This window comes from Ceraceosorus guamensis (genome assembly GCF_003144195.1).
Source record: "Ceraceosorus guamensis strain MCA 4658 unplaced genomic scaffold IE81scaffold_64, whole genome shotgun sequence".
Lineage (NCBI taxonomy): Eukaryota > Fungi > Basidiomycota > Exobasidiomycetes > Ceraceosorales > Ceraceosoraceae > Ceraceosorus > Ceraceosorus guamensis.
The window spans coordinates 66845-84275 of record NW_020290059.1 but is presented as its reverse complement, the minus strand read 5'-3'; the positions used below and the strand labels follow the sequence as shown (position 1 = coordinate 84275).

The following is a 17431-nucleotide window of genomic DNA, read 5'->3' as shown; positions in this document are numbered from 1 at the left end:
TGCTTGCCCTCTCAGGGTGCATCCATGCAGGTGGTGTTGATAGCATCTGAATGAAGCTGAGCTTTCTCGCAGTGCATGACGGAGCGATCGACAAATTTTGGACATGCTATACTCGATTCACAGCTTGCCATCTGACGTGTTGCTTTCACATTGCGGACGATGCTGAGGGTCAAAGACTCCAAGCACTTTCATTCGGCCTCCCGGCCTGTAGATGTAGTCGGATGTGCCGCGATGGTCGTCTTTGAGGTAAATACTTGACCCCACGGGTCATCCGAGTCCATCACAAATGGTGAATAGAGCTTAGGCGAGTCCATCACAAATGGTGAATAGAGCTTAGGGCGGCGAGTTGTGTGCGTGGCTGACTGACGGACTCGCCCATGAGAGCAGGGTCACAACAGCTGTGAGTAGGATCAAGCGGAACACATCACCGCCTAAGATTCTGTGTCTACGTCTTGGAGGCAGCAGGCTATTCCATCCGATCGTGGGTCTTGTGATGCTGCCTCTGACCATTGCCTCTCCAGTGACTCCATCCTTTGGATGAGGTTGGAGGAGCTGAGACTGGGACTCTCTTAAGGGAAGTACCGGGCTACACGCTCTCTGAATTCGTTGCCTTGCGCCTTATCCGCCAGCCGAGCGTTATCCTGAATAAGATCGCGCGTACTCCAGCATCGACCCTCAGCTTGACTTCCATGTGTGTTTAATCCGCGCTTCGGCCCAGGCAGTCGCTATCCCAGTGTCTGCCAGGTCTCTTCTGAGCTTCCACAAGCTGTTTTGAGATTGGGTCAGAGTCTGACCTCTCCAAGGTCTGAATGCAGACCCTGAGCTTGCTCTCTCCGAACCGCAGGACATTCTTGAAGCAATTGTCAAAATACTGTGACATTCCATGTGAGCTGTCGGACACGTCACCCACCAGTCGCGATTAAAATCAAACACGCACCGGACACGAGAACGACTAAGTCTCGGAGAGATCTGGACATAGCGCTTTTTGTACGACTTTCGCATCGCCAGTGTGCAAGACAACATTTCGCTAGCTGAGCACTCGGAAAGTCGGAAAGCTTGCAGCCAGCGAGCTCAGACGGCCTTCACGCACGACCGAAGGGCGGTCGCGTACAGTCCCGCCGCTGACATGCAGATCTCTGACCGCACGCATGGAAGACAGCAGCGCTAGTCGTCGTGTGGCTTGGCGAACGTGTGTAATCTGGCCTTTGCTGCATGTCATGCATCACTGCTCCATGTGATCTGCAATTTGCAAACTGAAACAGCGCCCAAGACCGCGTGGTGCACTTCCCACCAGCATATAGTGTTTGACCACTCGCTCGGAAAGCTTAGGATGTTGTACAGCAGGAGATTCTCTGCCTCACTAACGACCTTGACGCCATTCTTAATCGCGAGGCAGCGCCGCTGCAGCGACCGCGTGGTCGGCCAATCGCACACATACCATGCGCCAAATACGTTGTGTGGTCTTTTGAGACGCCGACGATACAAGATAGCAGATGCTGAGTTCTGAGGAAAGCCCAAGAGCCTGGCTAGCGCGGCGCTCTAGCCGAGCAGTCAGACAGCCAGCTATGTGCGAGAGTCCAGCTGCTGAGTCGTTCCACCGCTATAAAATATGAGTGGATGATATTGCGTCTGACCGCCCCCTCCGCTTCTGGCCTTCCTGCTGCTACCCGTGCACGTCGCTCTGCTAGACTCACACTTGTCGGCCTCACCATGAGTCAACCTGGTCAGTATCTCATCCTTCCCGAGCTTGGCGACCAGCGCCAAGCTTCCACCGTCATTCAATTTCTCGTCCTTGGTTTTTGGAGCTGGGAGCTGATCACCGTGAGTGTGGGTTAGGTGTGCGGGTTCCAGCCATTTCTGTCGGTCGCTTACAGTCATTAAGCCAATTGATTGCGACGGCAGACTTCAGGCTGGGAAGTCGGACAATGGCAAAAGTCAAGTCGCAAGTGGTCCCTTTGGCTCTTCACTTTTGGTCGCTATTACGGCTTGGTGGGGCAGATCGCGGCATGCGTAATCAACGTCCTGCCCGGCGTGACCACGGCGTACTGCTCCAAGTATCAAGCGCTTTTGCCACTGATTGACGCTATCGGATATGCCATCGTCATGCCCCTCATGATGGTCCGTACATGGGCGATTTGCAACAAGAATCGCTTTGTGGGGGTCCTGCTTGCCGTCAGCTGGCTGGCTTCTCTGGCGCTGTCTCTGTACGCGGCACAGTTCTACATCGGAACGCCTTTTGCAAACGTACCCGGCCTGGGACCTATTGGCGGCTGCACGAATGCTATTGCTAACTTCTGGCCTACCTGTGAGTGCAAGTTAATGCAGGCGCATCCAATGATCTACAAGTACAGCTCACGTCCGGTGAATCGACTTGTCCGCAACCTAGCCATGTTCATCGCGTGGGGCACGGTCGACGTGATGTGCTTTGTGCTGGCTGGTGGTCAGATCCTGCTACTGTGGAGGCGTACTGGGTTTAGATCCTCCTTGCAACAAGCCCTCTTTAGAGAGGGTCTGCAATACTTCATCACCGTGATGTCGATCAACGTCATCAACATTGCCTTCACAGTGACGAACACTTTGCCACCATTCATTCGGCCAGCTATGGCCCAGCCAGCAGCTGTCGCAACATGTGAGTGAGGTGAAGGTGCTGTCGAGAGTGCTGTCACGCATCATGCTGAAATCGTTGCCCTTTCTCAGTGGTTGGAACGTCGCGCTTGTACATGGCGCTCCTCAACTTGGGCAGTCAGGGCTATGCCGCCGGCTCCACTTCCAGCAGGGATCAAGTGCAAGCGAAGGCCAACCATGCGGCGGCAAAGGAGGGATTGCTAGCTCCCGCTGCGATCCAATTCGAAGTGGAAGGCTGGACGCGCCAAGCTGCGCCCGACCTGGAGAGCAGATCGCACCGCATCCGCAACTTCTCCCACACGGTACCCGCTGCGAGCCCACCACCTACCCCTATCGTGCACCTGACGAGGATGGCCCGGCCTGCGTTTCCAAGGGGAGGCAGCGTGGATACGCAGAGCACGCGCTTTGAGCACTCGACGCCAACCCTGAAGGGCAGTCAGAATGTTGACTACTACGGCTGGATCCGCGAAGATTCAAGCGAAAAGTCGGCCCCGCGCTGAGTGCTACGGGCAGGTAGGTGCCGCCATTTTCATCTGATACCTCACTCGTCGGAGCCGTGTTTCGCGTACATGACTGTCCCGTCATTCTGATTGTTTTTGACACCTTTGCATCGCTTCTGCCGCCGATGTTCAATGCGCACCAGAGTGCTTCGCTTTCCGTCCGTCACCGTCAACGATTCTCACGTCTTGTAGATCATTCTTGATTCAGGTTGATGGCTTCATCGCTCTTGCAATTGCAATCTGGGCTTATTTTGAGGAAGATGCTGTCGTTCAGATTCGAATTGTGATTGTGTATGAGGCTTATTGGGCGAGGCGACGAGAGCGATAAGATTTCAATCGAAGACTCAACCCTTCCTTCACACATGGCTCCGGCTGTATTCACGTGATTCTTGATTCAAGGCCGCGTGAGAGGAGTGGTGCGACGTCGCGTTGGATCGTCCGCATGAAGAGGGCGGCCGTGCAGCCATGGGATCTGTGCACAGCGCATTGCCTGTGCTGGTCATGAGTGCTGAGATGCGCGCTGCGCCCACTCCGATCTGGACGCAATCACAAGAATCGAATCTGAAGGTGAATTTACGATTACAATCAAATTAGAATAACGATGATGAGCTCGCGCGTGCATCCTGTTCTTCCTCCTGCAACTCAAGACTCACGCACGACTCACATCGATCACACCTCGGCATCGCGCTTGATTCAGCGACGCGACCTCCCATCTGTCCTCCTCGCACTCGCTACACCACCGCTTGGCGTAACCTTTCGTAGGCGGCGATTCACCTCAGCTCAGCCGGAGCGCGGATAGAGTTCAGAGTTCCGCGTCAAGTGGCTGCCTATGCCCAAGCGTCCACACCCTCACAACCACTCGTGACTGTCAGTCGCACCCAAACCTCTGTGCCACCGCTTATTTGACGCTCGCATGCCCCACCATTGCGGCGCACGATGGATCTGCTGACGCAGGTGCTGTTGGCGCTGGTCGTCGTCCTCAGCATCGCCTTGTTCACTCGAACCGCAGCCTCGTCTTTTCCCCATCGCAATGACTCCATCGCCTCATTGCCAGGCGCTTCGGCCAGCAAGAACAAGAAGCGCCGAAAGAAGCAGCAGTCGGCGCCCTCAGTTGAAGGGCCTAGCGCGGAGAACAAGTCAGTAGCTAATCAGGTTCCTGCCACTACGACTGCGGCAACCGTATCCGCACCAGAGACTCCCAAGCGTGGTTGGGGACCTGCCGCGCACGCAAGTCGCATGGCAGAAGAGGAGGATCGAAAGAAGGAAAAGCAGCGGCAAAAGCAAATGAAGCAAAGCGAGAAACAGAAAGCAGCAGCAGCAGCAGCAGCAGCAGCAGGATTGTCGGATGGGGCTGCAAGCTACAGCAATGTCGCAGCCGAGCAGCCGAGCAGCGACGCCGTCACGGTCGACTCGTCCAAAGAAAAGGGCCATCGTCCTGATGCCGGGGTTACGCCAGCCTCAAAGCAATCGGGGCAGACTGCGACGGGAAGCAATGAAGCCGTCGTTGACAAAGCAGCTGCGCTCTCTGCCTCTGCGCAAACGATCGAGACTACTTCCACACAGACACGTGAAGGCAAGGCCGTTGCAGATCTTGATCGTGAGTCGAGTAATCTTCGTATGCTGCAAATAGCTTGGCTCGCATCCGCATCGTGTGCAGTTGATCTGATGGCTTCTTTGCTGTCCAATCGCTACGTATAGCGCCCTCTTCGTCACAATTCTTGAGTCCCAATACACGAGCATGGGAATCGGTGAGCGGCAAACGAGGTGAGCATCAGTCGGACGTACAGGCGACACGCTTCCGCACGAGGCCACAGCACAGACACCTTACATCTCGGCTGGGCGAGTCTCGTACTGATTCATCCTTCCTTAACTTGCTTTTTTGCTGATCCACGCAGTGGCTGCCAGACCAACATCTTCATCAGCGTCTTCTGCTGGAGCCGATACAAGTGGCGTGCCGGATAATGCGTGGGCAAAGAGCAACCCTTTTGCGGCCTTGCCGGATGCTGACGAGTCGAGTGGCAGGCCGAAAGCCTCCGCAGCGTTTACTGGCAGGCTCGCCACATCGAGTGCTGCCAGCAAGTCGGCCAACAAGTCTACACTGGGCGCGATCACCGGATCAGCGGGTGCAGTCTACAGACCAGGCTCTAATGGAACAGCCAGTCGTTCCGCTGCTGCAATCAGCGATCAGACCAAAAGTCAAAAGCAGATGCGCAAAAAGGCCGAGGCAGCCAAAGCGGCGAAGCAAGATCAGGAGCAGGAAAGGCTGGCAAGGCTGGCCGAGCATCGGCGGGAGCAGGAGAGGGAGAGAATGAGACAGCAGGACAAGGCCAGAAGCAATAAGGCGGCCAGACAAGGAAACGGCGCTGCTGTCAGCTCCAAACAGCCGCAAAGCAAAGCTAGTGTCAACTCGAACGGCATGCTGGTGTGGGATTAAAGGCGCGGACAGCCGTCGTCCAAGGGATCGCTACACTACTACAGCTGCCCAGAGCCGCAAAGAAAGTCACCAAGAACAAAGTCGACTTACGGGTTTTCCTGATGTCGCTAGGCCCTCAGTAGTCTTCAGAAGCACGATGGGGCTTGATCGGCCCCGCATGAGTATACGCACTTACAGTACAAATCGGACAATATCATTCAATCTGTCATTCACAGGAGCTGGAAGCTGTGTTCGTGAAGAACCATTTGCGGCTCGTCTTGCCCAGAATGTCTTGATCACGTGGGCTTGTATCCCCACCAGACGGCGACAACATGCTTGAGGCGCGCAACACCATCCGGATACTTTTCGTGGACCATGCGAATAGCCTCGTCTCTTACTTGGGATCTTTGATCCTCATTGAGTAAAGGTAAAAATGCGGCGCGCATGCCGGGATTGGCAAAGAGGTCGGATGTCTATTGCATTCGCGGAGCGCAGGGGCGGGCAAGGGGCAGATCGTCAGATGCGATGACCAAAGAAACAACCTGGATTCGCGACGTTTGACCTACGAATTTGACAATGTCAGAGCAGGTGTAGTAGTCTTCTGAAAACGCGTGCTGGATGCTATCCTTATGTAGGCCTGCGCGCTCCAGCCGACCCTTGACGGCTTCCACGTCCCTGAAAGCGGCGAGCATGGGCAGATCTTGCATCTTTGGTGAACCTTTGGACAAGAAGCCGAGCGTTTGCAGCGGCTCGTTGAAGAAGTCCCAGCCCTTGGGGACGCAAGCGTGCGTCGAGCCGTCAGCGTGTGAGAACCCGAGCGGCGCATCGAGGAAAACCCGAGCTCACCTGAATGTCGTACGGTTGAGCGTAAAGGGCCAAACCTCCTGCTTTGAGCACCCTCACGCTCTCGGCCATCGCCTTGTCCGGGTCCGGAACCAGACCGGGACCCATGATCATCGTATCGACGTCAAAGTGATTGTCAGGGTAGGGCACATTCTTGATCGTTTATGGATGCGAGCGCGTCAGCATATGAATCTCTCGTTGCGTGCTGCAAAGAGACCGGGGGGAGGCAGAACGCACCATGACGTCGACGATGCCGAAATCGACCATTTGCTCGACTTGATCAAAGTGCTTGACCTTTGCTTTGGCGCTGTCCACCATACCTTGCGCAAAGTCCGTGGCTACGATTTGCAATTTGCCGTTCCGAGCGAGAGTGCGGCCCTTGCCCTCGGCATAATGCTCCAGCAAAGCGGTCAGTTCGGCACCCGTGCCGCACATGGAGTCGTGCAGCTTGAAAGGGGCAACGCGAGCCTCGTTGGTGTCGAGGTTGTAGCTTAGCAGCTGATCGATGAGGGGTAGAAAGTGGTCGATGAATGCGCGACGAATCATACCCTGGGTAGGGGCTTCGGAGGTAGCATTGGGCCTGGAAGAGTCGGGGTGCGATCTCGTGTCATAGTTGACGCTGTGAGAGGACCAATCGGATGCGCTTGGAGTGTTTAGTGCGGACATACTTGCTGATATGCAAGCGTGCGAGTGAGCGGGCAGGGAGATGGGTGAGTGGAGTGGTGTGAGGCCTGTAGAGATGCAAGAGGCTGAGTGAGGAGTGCAGTGATGGATGAGGGAGGGTGGAGGAGAGAGCAGGTGTAGTTGAAGTTGCTCTTCTTACGCTTTGCCGTGGCACTCAACCGTGTCCATTCAATATCGTGAGTCTGAGCGTCGCAAACAGCAGACACCACGTCGCGGGCCCATCAGAGGCACGTTGGCGCTCGCTCGAGCTAGAGCTACAGTTTCGAGTGACGTATGCTGATGCTTGGCTGACCAGCCATGAGACTTCTCTCTGTCGTGTCGAGTCACGATCTTCAATCGTGAATCACGTGAATTCTGAATCTGAATCGTGAATCAAGACTCATCAGACCCACCACAGACTCGTAACTGATGCGGTGTCAGCGTCAGCATCACCATGCAGGTCAGGTGGTCCATGCACTCACACTCACACTCACGAACTCAAAACTCAAGACTCGCTTGTTTGCCTGTGTTGCTTGCCCCAAGGCGTCAGTCACCGCGAGCCGGGCGAGACTCGTGCCGTGACTCATGACTGGATCAGCACTTGACTCACACTTGACTCACACTCAAAGTCAAAGTGTGACTCACACTCGCGAGTCGCGACTCTTGACTCTTTTGCCTCTCCATGCCGCCCTACCCCGCAAGCCGCAACACCTCCACGGTACCGGAAAGTCAAAAGTGCAACCAACACGCCGAAACGGCCGAGCGTATGGCAAATCTTGAAACACGTCTTGATGAATTCAATTCAGATTGTGAATCAAAAATAAAAAATGGCCATACCTTCACGTGATGTGGCTCGCCTGAAATTTGCATGCGTAATCGTGATCGTGATATATCGGTCCACGCAGCAAGCAGCCTTCTCGCGCGAAAGGCCGCGCATTCTTGATTCTTGATTGTTGATTGTTGATTTTTTCCATCAGGTGTATGAATAGTGTAAAGGATGATTTCAAGATGTTCAAATTTCACATTTCACAATTTTCGAATCCAGCTTTGCGCCAAAAAGGCAAATAAATCCGCACCACCCTCAAATTGTGCGCTCAGCCTTCTCTCCCGGGTGCCTTCTCGCACACCAACCACCTGGACCCAGACTGCCTTTCGTAATTGCCTACGATCTGCGCGATTGAATTTGAATCGCCACGACGTCCACTGTTGGTCGACGGCACGAGTAGCCACCCAGACTGGATCGGTTGCACCTCGCACACAACCACCGCACCATCCAGTGAAAGCAAGCGGCAGCATCTTGCTATCGTCCACACTCGCCAGTCAGAGATAGTGCTCACATACTAGCGCACACGCGCTGGTCACTCGAGGCCACGCCATGTCCAGCAGAGTGGAAGAAGATGAGGCCGGGAGCAGCGCAGCTGGACAAGCTCAAGCTCCTGTGAGCAAGAGCAAGCGCCATCGCAAGGTGAGTTGCGATAGCTGCTAGCGCGAGGTCAAGCGCTGCAAAGGTATGCGCGAATGATTTGCTGACCAGCATTCATGCCCTCTCATCTACGCAGGAGAAGCCGTGGGACACTGTAGATAATCACTGGGAGATTCCAAGGTGGAGCGCCGGGGAGATGGCTGGTCCCATGACCGAAGAGAGCTCGTGAGCAGGAGGCTTGCGTGTCAATCAATGCTGTGCACCCGCATACTCACGCCTCCCTTCACTCGATGCGCCATCCTCAGCTTCTCCACCCTCTTTCCCAAATATGTGGAGAGGAGATTGCGCGAGAGCTGGAGCGCCGTTACCAGCGCTCTGGATAAACATGTGAGTTCAGCGCCAGCATAGCATCGCGTTGCATTGCGCGACCCACGTCGGCCGTTGTACCCAACTCACGTCTCTCTCTCTCTCTCTCTCTCGCTCGCTCCACCACACAGGGTCTCAAAGCGACGCTGGATTTGGTGGAAGGCAGCATGACGGTCAAAACGACTAGAAAGACGCACGACCCTTACATCATCTTGAAGGCCAGAGACTTGATCAAGCTTCTCAGCAGAAGCGTACCATTCACCCAGGTGAGCGGTGGCCCAAGACGCGTGACGCATGCGTACATTGAGCTCATCCTGTGACATTTTGAGCAGGCGGTCAAGATCCTCGAAGATGGTGTTACATGCGACATCATCAAGATTGGTAATCTTGTGCGAAACAAGGAGAGATTTGTCAAGCGTCGGCAGCGTATCATTGGACCGAATGGGAGCACTCTCAAGGTGAGTCAGAGGCGATGGCTGGTGTGGTAGGTATTGAAGCCTGCTCAGCTCGTCTAACGGTGTCGCCACTCGCAACCGCATCTAGGCGATCGAGCTCCTGACCGGCTGCTACGTGCTGGTACAAGGAAATACGGTCAGCGCCATGGGTCCCTACAAGAATCTGAAAGAGGTCAGGAGGATTGTGGAAGACTGCATGAAGAATATTCATCCCATCTATCACATCAAGGTGAGCAAATTGTGCATCCAGGCTGAATAAGTAGAGCCATGCGTGCTGAGGCTCGCCTCTTTGCTTGGTAGGAAATGATGATCAAACGTGAGCTGGCGAAGGATCCAAAGCTTGCCAACGAGTCGTGGGACCGCTTCTTGCCAAAATTCAAGAAGCGCAATGTCAAGGCTAAGAAGCCGAGCGAGGCGCAAGGTGCAGCGCCCGTCGCCGAGGCGGATCATATGGAAGCCGGCCAGCCATCAGGCAGCGCATCTGCAGCATCCACATCAGCCGCAGCAGCATCAGCAGCAGCAGCGACAAAGCCAAAGAAGAAGGTCTACACACCCTTCCCTCCCGCACCGCAGCCGAGCAAGATCGATTTGCAGATCGAGTCTGGAGAGTACTTCCTCAAGCCGCACGAGAAGCAGCGCAAAGAGAGGTTGGAAAAGGAGGCGAAGCAGGCGGAGAGCAAAAAGAAGCGGGAAAAGGAGAGGGAAAAGGCGTTTGTTGCACCGGCTGAGGAGGAGAGGGTGCAGCAGAGCGAGAAGAAGAAGAGCAAAAAGAGAAAGGATGAGAGCGAGGAGGAGAGGCGGGTGAGAAAGGAGAACAAGAGGTTGCGCAAGTTGGAAGGTGACTAGACCAGAGGGCCCAGATGTGCCAGTCGCTCTGTTTTAGCAGTTTTCCCAACAGTGCCTGGCGTTGCTTTTTGGCCTCCTGGTCAGCTACCCATCAGGCTCATGCTAATAACACTACCACGCCAGTCGCGGCCAATGTGCGCACCGAATTTGTCATCGTCTCGATTCTTCCGCGCTGAATCACGTCTGCGGGGTATCTGATAAGTGTAGGCGTCGCTTCGTGGGTCAAGCGAGCAGCTCTGGACGGGATGTTGCGCATTCCAACCTGCGTGACTAACGGGCACGTTAGCCTCGATGAGCCGCCGCGCTGGTATGAGTATTCACGCCGCGCCCTTTGAGCGCCGAGGTGGAGGCTCAGGTGTGGGCTATCCTGACGTCCATTGGCAGCCCAACAAAATAGCGGTAAGCTTATGTAGAGGCTACACGTATATAGCTGGCCGGTTCCCACGAGTACCGACGATTCGCGACGTTTTGACAGTCCGGCAGGATGGCTGGGAGGCAACATGGCCGGGCGACTCTCCTCTCCTCTCCTCTCCTCTCCTCTCAAAGCTACGGAACATCTGAGTCCTTGCTGTCTTGATGTTCGACTGCATGCGTGCGGGTGCTGGTGCGGGTGCGGGCGCGCATGCTGATGCCCCCAGCTTCGTCGAGGGCGAGAGAGCAAAGCAGCCGACGTGGTGATGCATGGATGCCAAGACCTGCCTGCACGCACGCGACGCGCGAGCCTCCTCCCTGCTGCATGGAGAGGAGGAAGATGATTTGAATGAAGGGAATCACGATTGTAATGGGATGAAGAAATCACCTTTTTTTCGAATCGCAAGATTTGCTTTCTTTCGGGTCATGCATGGCAGAAGCTATAGGTATATAGACGACACCGCCACACGCCATTCAGCTGGGTTGCTTGCGTTTCCGTAAGCGTCGCGCGAGAGGAATCACCAAATTGGACCGCGACTGCGACTGGGCGCAGGTTGAGTGACGCAGCTGCTGCTGTAGCATTCAAGAGTCAAAGTGAGAGTCACGAGTCAGCTTTCTGCTCATTCACGATTGTGATTCTGATTCGGTACAGACAGACAAACAAGCCCTTTTGTTGGGGATCAAGTCAGAGTCAGAGCCACATCATGACTCAGGACCGAACCATGATCCGGATTCCCATCATCTTGATGCAACCAATCAGCGGCTTTACCACAACCCCTGCCCCTTGCCCCGACTCGAATCAGCTCACTCTGACTCTTGACCATACACTCACACTCGGACCCTCGCTGCATCGCCGATCGCTGAAGCAATCAACGCGAGGCCAACGACACTCGTGAGCTGAATCCCATCAGGCCCACCATCCAATCAGCTTTTGCGTGGGTGGGGCGGGCACTTTGACTATCATTTTAGAAAGGCAAGAACAATCATCCATCTATATGCTATCCTCTTGCACCTCTTTGGACACGCAAAGCCATCCCTGCAACACACAAGAAGAGTATCCGCTCACACCAAGCGCGCCTGGGACATATTCCAGCACAGCAAGTCAGACTTCGAGCGCGCGCTCTCACTCCAGGCCACGCGGTGAAATGGATCAGCACACCGCACCATCGGGAGTGAAGGGCTCCACTTCCACCGCGGGCTACACCAATGGCGCTGCCAATGCAGCCGCAAGCGGCAATCACCGTGCTCAGACGCCTTCGATGCACCCTCCTGCTGCTGCTGCTGCAGGTGGAGGTGACAGACGAGGATACTTGGACCCAATTACAGGACAGGTCAGGGCTTGGTACAGGGAGAACAGCTGGACAAAGAGCAGGACGAAGATGGACAAGGAGAGGAAGATTCAAGTGAGTGCTGGGCGAAAACAAGCATGGAGCATTTGCATGCGCGTTCGTGTTCAGTCGCACATGGGGCCATCGTCGCATCTCATCTCATCTCATCTCATCTCATCTCATCTCATCTCATCTCATCTCATCTCATCTCATCTCATCTCGCTGCTCCAATCCACTGCCCCCCATCCCCAGATACTCATCTCGTACTTGCCAGATTGGATCATCACCATCCTCCTCGCTCTGCTCTTGGCGCTCATCAATGATGTGCACGGCTTTCGAAGGGAATTCAGCTTGGACGATACCAGCATACAGCACACGTACGCACAGGTAGAGAGGGTATCCACCCCCATGCTCGTCGTCTACTCTTTCGTCATTCCAGGTGAGTCGCAGCGAGCGCGTGCTCGCTCTGCGCATTCTCCACACGGGTTTGCTCATTCGCGCAAATGCTCGCCAATCCCCCCCTTCCCCTCCAGTCATCCTCATTGCCGCGTTCTCCCTCGTCATCAATCGTAGCGCTTGGGATTGCCATGCTAGTCTGCTCGGACTCGTCCAGACTCAAGCACTGCAGATCACCGTCGTCACCATCATCAAAGTCTGCGCAGGTAGACCTAGACCGGATCTGATCGATCGCTGTCAACCTCGAGCTGGCAGCAGCAATGCCCCAGTGTACGGTCTAGTGACCGATTCCATCTGTACAGTCGACGTCTCTTCTCACATCATCACCGACGGCTTCCGATCCTTTCCATCCGGTCACTCCTCGACGGCTTTTGCAGGTTTGACGTACCTCAGCCTCTACCTAGCCGCAAAGTTGCACCTCTTCAGTTCCAAAAAGGGCATAGCAGCTAGCGCTTGGATCGTGCTCGCTCCCATGCTCGGTGCCGCGCTGATAGCAGTGAGCCGAACCATGGATTACAGGCATCACGCTACGGACATTATTGCAGGTGGAATCATTGGCGTCTTGATCTGTATGGGAACGTACTTTAGGTACTACCCAAACTTGACCAATGCGCAGTGTCATCGACCCTTTGCACCTCGCGTACCCAACTTGATGCCGCAGCATCGCCACGCTGCAGCAGACGGTGCTGCTGAACGTCATGAGCAAGAGGCTCATGGATATCGATCTGCGGATCATTCTGGAGACTTTGCGGATGAAGTCGAGGAGGAGGAGGAGGAGAATGTGCAGAGACGATATCAATCAGGAGGTCGCGATCAGCATGATCGGGCTTTGCTACAGGCGTGAGGGGTGCCGTTGCATGTAATGCTCAGCCCTTTGGTCAGAGGCTCGAACCGCCTCTACGCCTCTTGCACGCGAGTTTCCCCTCCCCACCCCCGCGCGCATCCAGAGGCACGCTCCCAATCTCCTGGCGATGATGGATAAGCAGCCTGCTGCATTTTACCTATACCGCTAATCTAATACGAATCTACAACGAATGCAACACGTAGCGTGCGTCCTTCATGCGTGCCTTTCTTCGTGCGAGCCGAGGGATCGGAATTCGAAACCTCTTCTCAACCTCGCGCACTCGAGGAAATGGAGGAACGATGCGTCGCCAGTAACGTGCAATTCGTGAGCGCCCTCCTAATCCCCAAAAGCATAACGCGTACAAAAGTTTTTCCAAAGCAACAGAGTCCAGAGAGGTTGGAGGAAGGCGCAAAGTGACAAGATGAAGAGTAGTGTACGGATTCAGTCGAACAAGCCCCTCACAGGACCCGTGACGAGTCCCACTGCATTCTTTGCCGCCTTTTCCACATCCTTCCACACCTCTTCCACGCTCCTATCCGCATTCACCGTCATCCAATCGCCCACCCTATCCTCCACATCTTCGAACACGCTCTTCACTTTGAGCTGCATCTCCCGATCCTCGTACCTCTCTGCTCCGTACCCGCCGCGCTCCGCAGCCGCGCTCGGAGAAATCGTCAAAAAGATGGTCAGATCGGGAGCGGGCAAGGTGGCGTCCGGAGCGAGACACCAGTCGAATGGTAGGCCCTGCGGAGAGTGGTGTTCAAAGGAGGGGAAAGATCGTTGCAAGTGCAGGATGAGTAGCAGGAACAGGACTACACGATTCTTGTCGCATCATCGCGACGAGGAAGCTACGACGCACCTTTGCTGTAGAGTAAGCTATGCCCGAAAAGGCGTACCGATCGCAAATGACCGTTTTTCCCGCTTCCAAGTCCTGGCGGATGCTCGGGCTGAGAGTCACGGCAGATGTCAACCGCGAGAGCGCACGCAAGCGGTAGGTAGGGCACTTTGGTCAGTCGCGAGTTTTGCGGTGGCCAATCTCAAAGAGGCCAGTGCAGAATGTGTCTGCATCTCATGTATCCCGCCTCCTCCTTCCCACCTTTTCTCTGTCCAACTCACGCGAGCTCCCATCGATTGGCACTGAAGAGCAGATGAACTGCTCGATCGTCCAATTCTGATTTTTGCGTCAGGTAGGAATCCAGCATGCGTCCAATAGGCGTTGTGCGGTCTTCGTGGGCAGAGGAATGATGTATCGCAGAGCGCAGATGGCAGCAGTGAGGATGTCGAAAGAAGGAGGATCGCGTCAGCAGAGCACAAGGGATCGATGGACCCTATTTCCCTCGCAATTGCAAAGCAAGCGAGAAGTTGGTGCAATGCCTGCCTGCCCTCCCTTGTCCGCGCTCACCTGGAAATTTGACAAGTCTTGCGTCGAGAGCCTTGACAAGTCTTTCCACCTGTGTGCTCTTGCCCGCCCTGTCCAAGCCTTCGACGACGATCAGTGCACCCCTCTTGCTATCATCCACCTGGTTTGCCTCCTCTTTTCTAGCACCGCCACGAGCAAATCCACCATCGCTAGACGCAGAGACGGCGCCCCGACTGGGTGGTCTAAAACTAGCCAACGTCTCTGCGCTCCTCATGCTCTCGTTGCTGTTCCTCCTCGAAGGCGCGTCGTCCGTCGCATCTGGTGGTTCGCTAACTCCTCCAAGACTGGGTGCAGGACTAGCTGTTCCAACAGTCGCAGCTGTGCTGCCCGCCCGTCTAGCATTCACATTACCATCGCGAAGCGCTGCCAATCCGGGATTGAAGATGGGTCGATGACTGGCGTGCAATCCTCCCACTCCAACTTCACCACCCGCAATCTCCCTCTCTCTCATCCTCAGCGCTTCGATCGACGCTTCGTCCCTGCTTCCCATCCCTGCATGCACGCTGCTAGAGTGAACCGGCGTACCGATGGACACGGCCCGCGAAGCGCTCTCTGCTCCTCCGCCCGTGCCAGAGGAACCTAGCGGTGCATCTTGACCACCCTCAGAAGAAGCGCTACCATACTCGCTGGGCGCTTGACTGACGAGCGCTCCCAAGGCGCTTCTATTTCTGAGGTTCAATCCTCCAAGTCCCACGTGGCCGCCTGGTCCGGGTGGAAAGCTAGGAGTTCCAGGAGGGGAGATGCCCAAAGAAGGGATGGGAGAGACGGGCCTAGAGTTGCTTCCTGCCGTTGCTCCGCTGATGCTAGCGCTAGTGGCCAGACTAGAACGACGCAGCAAATTTTCGCCGGGAACAGCACCAGCGATGCTGCTGGTGCCCTGTCCCAACGCATGCACGCTATTGTTGGAAGAGGTGACCGTAGGAAGCGCAATGTTTGGAGCTAGCTCAAAAGCTGGAGAGAGAGGCTCCGCATCTTCGACCGATCCGCTGCTGAAGGGATGCACCGCTTCGGTATCCAACACCTCGGGCTTGGGCGAGCCTGGAGCTTGCACAGCCACGCTGAAGACGGAAGCTGCTGGTGAAGGTGGTCTGAACTTTGAAGTGCGAGGGTCCAACTCGGGCGGAACACCGGCTATAGGCGAGCGTGGCAGCAGCGTCGAGCATGAGTGTGCGCGCTAGACGATGGGGAATGAAAAAGCGCGTGCCCGTTGAAGCGCAACCGACGCCTTTGCGACTCACCTACGGGAGCACCGCCTTCGCCGTAATGCCCAACGTATGCCCTTTCATCCCTATCCGCATCGCCAGCGCCCGCTTCGCTTCCCAAGGGCGTTCCATCGCTGAGAGGTGCATCGTGAGCGCTGCTGCTTCTAAAGTTGGCATTGATGGTGCCTCTCCTATCGAAACGTTCCCTCTCCCTGCTCCTCTCCGGACTGGAAGCATCCCCATCTGGAAGCTTTTGCAGACGAGAGTCGCCGACGGCATCTTGATGCTCTGCTCGCTCTTGCTCTCGCTCTCGCTGCTCATGCTCATCGTGATGGTCGTGATGATGAGCATCGTCCACACCCTCGTTTGGCAGACGTATGCCAGGTGCAACCTCATCAGCGTCTGGGATTCTGCCCAAATTTCGCGCAGTCAAACTAGCGGGTTGTCGATGCATGTTCTCCAGATTGAGCTGATGAGAAGAGGAAGAGTAGTGTTGAAGGGGATGGGAGGAAGAAGCTCCTCCGGTGACCACGCGCGTCGAATCGTCTGTGAGCGCTAGACTGCCGGCTATGGAGGGAGGTCGGGAAGAGATGCTGGTCACGCCGGTCAAGGGCGTGGTGGGTGTGGGAGAGGAAGCTCGGCGCGCTAGACTGTGACTGAGACCGTGGCTGTGGGCCACTGCGACGCCTGACCCGCTATCCGCACCTCCGCCGAGTGCTTGCTCGCCCGAGGAGGAGGAGACGTTGGACATGCTCTCTCGTGCTCTTGCTCTGCACCTTTGCCTGTCGTTTGGTCAATATGTGCTGATGGAAAGCGAGCGAGTAGAAGCGCAATGATGCGCGCTTCTTCTATGAGCTTCCGAGGGAGATTGCGCACGATGATTCAAAGCCACGCTTTGACGTGATAGTCGTAGAGCGCTAAAGCTCTTGATGATCGTCGTGGGTGAGACTGATTGCGAATATGGACCGCGTGTCCAAGGGGCCCCCTCGTTCGCCTTGCGACCAGGCTGATGACAGCAAGCGTATCCCAAGCAGATCCAGATGCAAGGTGGGCGTCTGCTTGGCGCACAAATTGGGGACGGTATATGGTGGTCTGATCGCTCCCCGCCTTTCCCGCTTTCGATTTGCTGCGCTCTGCAAGAATAAAAGAATAAAAAGCGAGGGGCGCCCCTTCTGATTCCCGTCCTTGGTCTGAACCTGGATCGATGTGTGAACTGCCCAAAAAAAGTGGGATCTTCAGCGCGGCCTTTGAGGGGTGGGTGAGTTGAGGGGGCTAGAAGTGAGGATCTTCCTGAGCGTGTGAGTGCGGACTACTGCGAGAGGACTCAAAGTCAACAAAGTGGGCAAGTGGGGCAAGTGGGGGTCCACAGCAATCACGCGCGAGGCCTGACCTCGAGGTGGATGTGCCTCTCTCCCTTAATTAAAGATTAGAACAATCGAGCGCGCGCATCAAATCCCAAGCCTATTTCAAAGGACCAGCAGAGTGGTACATTTAAAAAGGTATCGCACGCACGACTACTGAATTGACAGAGAGGAAAACCAAAATGGATACATTATAAATGCATTCTTGATTGTGATTCACCCATCAGAGCGCCGTATGCCCGTGAATCCGTACTCAAAGTCTCACGCTGAATGCG

At 55.4% G+C, this 17431-nt stretch overlaps 7 protein-coding genes across 7 annotated transcripts; 4 read left to right on the top strand and 3 right to left on the bottom strand.

The window, feature by feature from the left end:
- Positions 1-1548: 1548 nt before the first annotated feature.
- Positions 1549-2796, top strand: IE81DRAFT_218934 (hypothetical protein). The gene is made up of 2 exons (XM_025511025.1): positions 1549-1821; positions 1903-2796. Exons 1-2 carry the CDS (start codon positions 1618-1620, stop codon positions 2635-2637), a joined length of 939 nt encoding a protein of 312 aa, XP_025367711.1. The 5' UTR covers positions 1549-1617; the 3' UTR covers positions 2638-2796.
- A 935-nt stretch (positions 2797-3731) lies between these two features.
- On the top strand, positions 3732-5903 carry IE81DRAFT_325483 (hypothetical protein). Its single transcript, XM_025514527.1, has 3 exons — positions 3732-4722; positions 4824-4889; positions 5021-5903. The coding sequence occupies exons 1-3, from the start codon at positions 4062-4064 to the stop codon at positions 5557-5559; spliced, it is 1266 nt and encodes a 421-aa protein (XP_025367710.1). The 5' UTR covers positions 3732-4061; the 3' UTR covers positions 5560-5903.
- On the bottom strand, positions 5724-7376 carry IE81DRAFT_325482 (S-adenosyl-L-methionine-dependent methyltransferase). Its single transcript, XM_025514526.1, has 4 exons — positions 6619-7376; positions 6385-6534; positions 6105-6308; positions 5724-6011 (listed from the first exon to the last, which is right to left on the bottom strand). Exons 1-4 carry the CDS (start codon positions 7045-7047, stop codon positions 5835-5837), a joined length of 960 nt encoding a protein of 319 aa, XP_025367709.1. The 5' UTR covers positions 7048-7376; the 3' UTR covers positions 5724-5834.
- A 748-nt stretch (positions 7377-8124) lies between these two features.
- On the top strand, positions 8125-10295 carry IE81DRAFT_338091 (hypothetical protein). The gene is made up of 7 exons (XM_025515529.1): positions 8125-8509; positions 8604-8692; positions 8773-8854; positions 8965-9099; positions 9166-9291; positions 9377-9517; positions 9589-10295. The coding sequence occupies exons 1-7, from the start codon at positions 8420-8422 to the stop codon at positions 10132-10134; spliced, it is 1209 nt and encodes a 402-aa protein (XP_025367708.1). The 5' UTR covers positions 8125-8419; the 3' UTR covers positions 10135-10295.
- Positions 10296-12122: 1827 nt separating this feature from the next.
- On the top strand, positions 12123-12981 carry IE81DRAFT_276441 (acid phosphatase/Vanadium-dependent haloperoxidase; the record flags this gene model as incomplete). Its single annotated transcript, XM_025511468.1, has 2 exons — positions 12123-12312; positions 12407-12981. Coding segments are annotated over 2 exons (765 nt in total), but the record flags the coding sequence as incomplete, so codon positions are not given.
- A 633-nt stretch (positions 12982-13614) lies between these two features.
- On the bottom strand, positions 13615-14807 carry IE81DRAFT_335230 (hypothetical protein; the record flags this gene model as incomplete). Its single annotated transcript, XM_025515442.1, has 4 exons — positions 13615-13917; positions 14033-14120; positions 14290-14398; positions 14576-14807. The coding sequence occupies 4 exons, from the start codon at positions 14805-14807 to the stop codon at positions 13615-13617; spliced, it is 732 nt and encodes a 243-aa protein (XP_025367706.1).
- A 401-nt stretch (positions 14808-15208) lies between these two features.
- IE81DRAFT_218828 (hypothetical protein) lies at positions 15209-16692 on the bottom strand. The gene is made up of 2 exons (XM_025511024.1): positions 15832-16692; positions 15209-15767 (listed from the first exon to the last, which is right to left on the bottom strand). Exons 1-2 carry the CDS (start codon positions 16544-16546, stop codon positions 15538-15540), a joined length of 945 nt encoding a protein of 314 aa, XP_025367705.1. The 5' UTR covers positions 16547-16692; the 3' UTR covers positions 15209-15537.
- Positions 16693-17431: the final 739 nt, after the last annotated feature.

Bases quoted from the DNA above. Each gene is read 5' to 3' on its own strand.
- IE81DRAFT_325483 (XM_025514527.1), top strand. From the start codon at position 4,062: ATGGATCTGCTGACGCAGGTGCTGTTGGCGCTGGTCGTCGTCCTCAGC. The intron at 4,723-4,823 runs GTGAGTCGAGTA...CGCTACGTATAG, and splicing joins GGCCGTTGCAGATCTTGATC to CGCCCTCTTCGTCACAATTC. The intron at 4,890-5,020 runs GTGAGCATCAGT...TGATCCACGCAG, and splicing joins ATCGGTGAGCGGCAAACGAG to TGGCTGCCAGACCAACATCT.
- IE81DRAFT_218828 (XM_025511024.1), bottom strand. From the start codon at position 16,546: ATGTCCAACGTCTCCTCCTCCTCGGGCGAGCAAGCACTCGGCGGAGGT. The intron at 15,768-15,831 runs GTGAGTCGCAAA...CCCATCGTCTAG, and splicing joins CGAAGGCGGTGCTCCCGTAG to CGCGCACACTCATGCTCGAC.
- IE81DRAFT_325482 (XM_025514526.1), bottom strand. From the start codon at position 7,047: ATGTCCGCACTAAACACTCCAAGCGCATCCGATTGGTCCTCTCACAGC. The intron at 6,535-6,618 runs GTGCGTTCTGCC...TAAACGATCAAG, and splicing joins TCGGCATCGTCGACGTCATG to AATGTGCCCTACCCTGACAA. The intron at 6,309-6,384 runs GTGAGCTCGGGT...TGCGTCCCCAAG, and splicing joins CTCAACCGTACGACATTCAG to GGCTGGGACTTCTTCAACGA.
- IE81DRAFT_218934 (XM_025511025.1), top strand. From the start codon at position 1,618: ATGATATTGCGTCTGACCGCCCCCTCCGCTTCTGGCCTTCCTGCTGCT. The intron at 1,822-1,902 runs GTGAGTGTGGGT...TTGCGACGGCAG, and splicing joins GGAGCTGGGAGCTGATCACC to ACTTCAGGCTGGGAAGTCGG.
- IE81DRAFT_338091 (XM_025515529.1), top strand. From the start codon at position 8,420: ATGTCCAGCAGAGTGGAAGAAGATGAGGCCGGGAGCAGCGCAGCTGGA. The intron at 8,510-8,603 runs GTGAGTTGCGAT...TCATCTACGCAG, and splicing joins AGAGCAAGCGCCATCGCAAG to GAGAAGCCGTGGGACACTGT. The intron at 9,518-9,588 runs GTGAGCAAATTG...TTTGCTTGGTAG, and splicing joins ATCCCATCTATCACATCAAG to GAAATGATGATCAAACGTGA.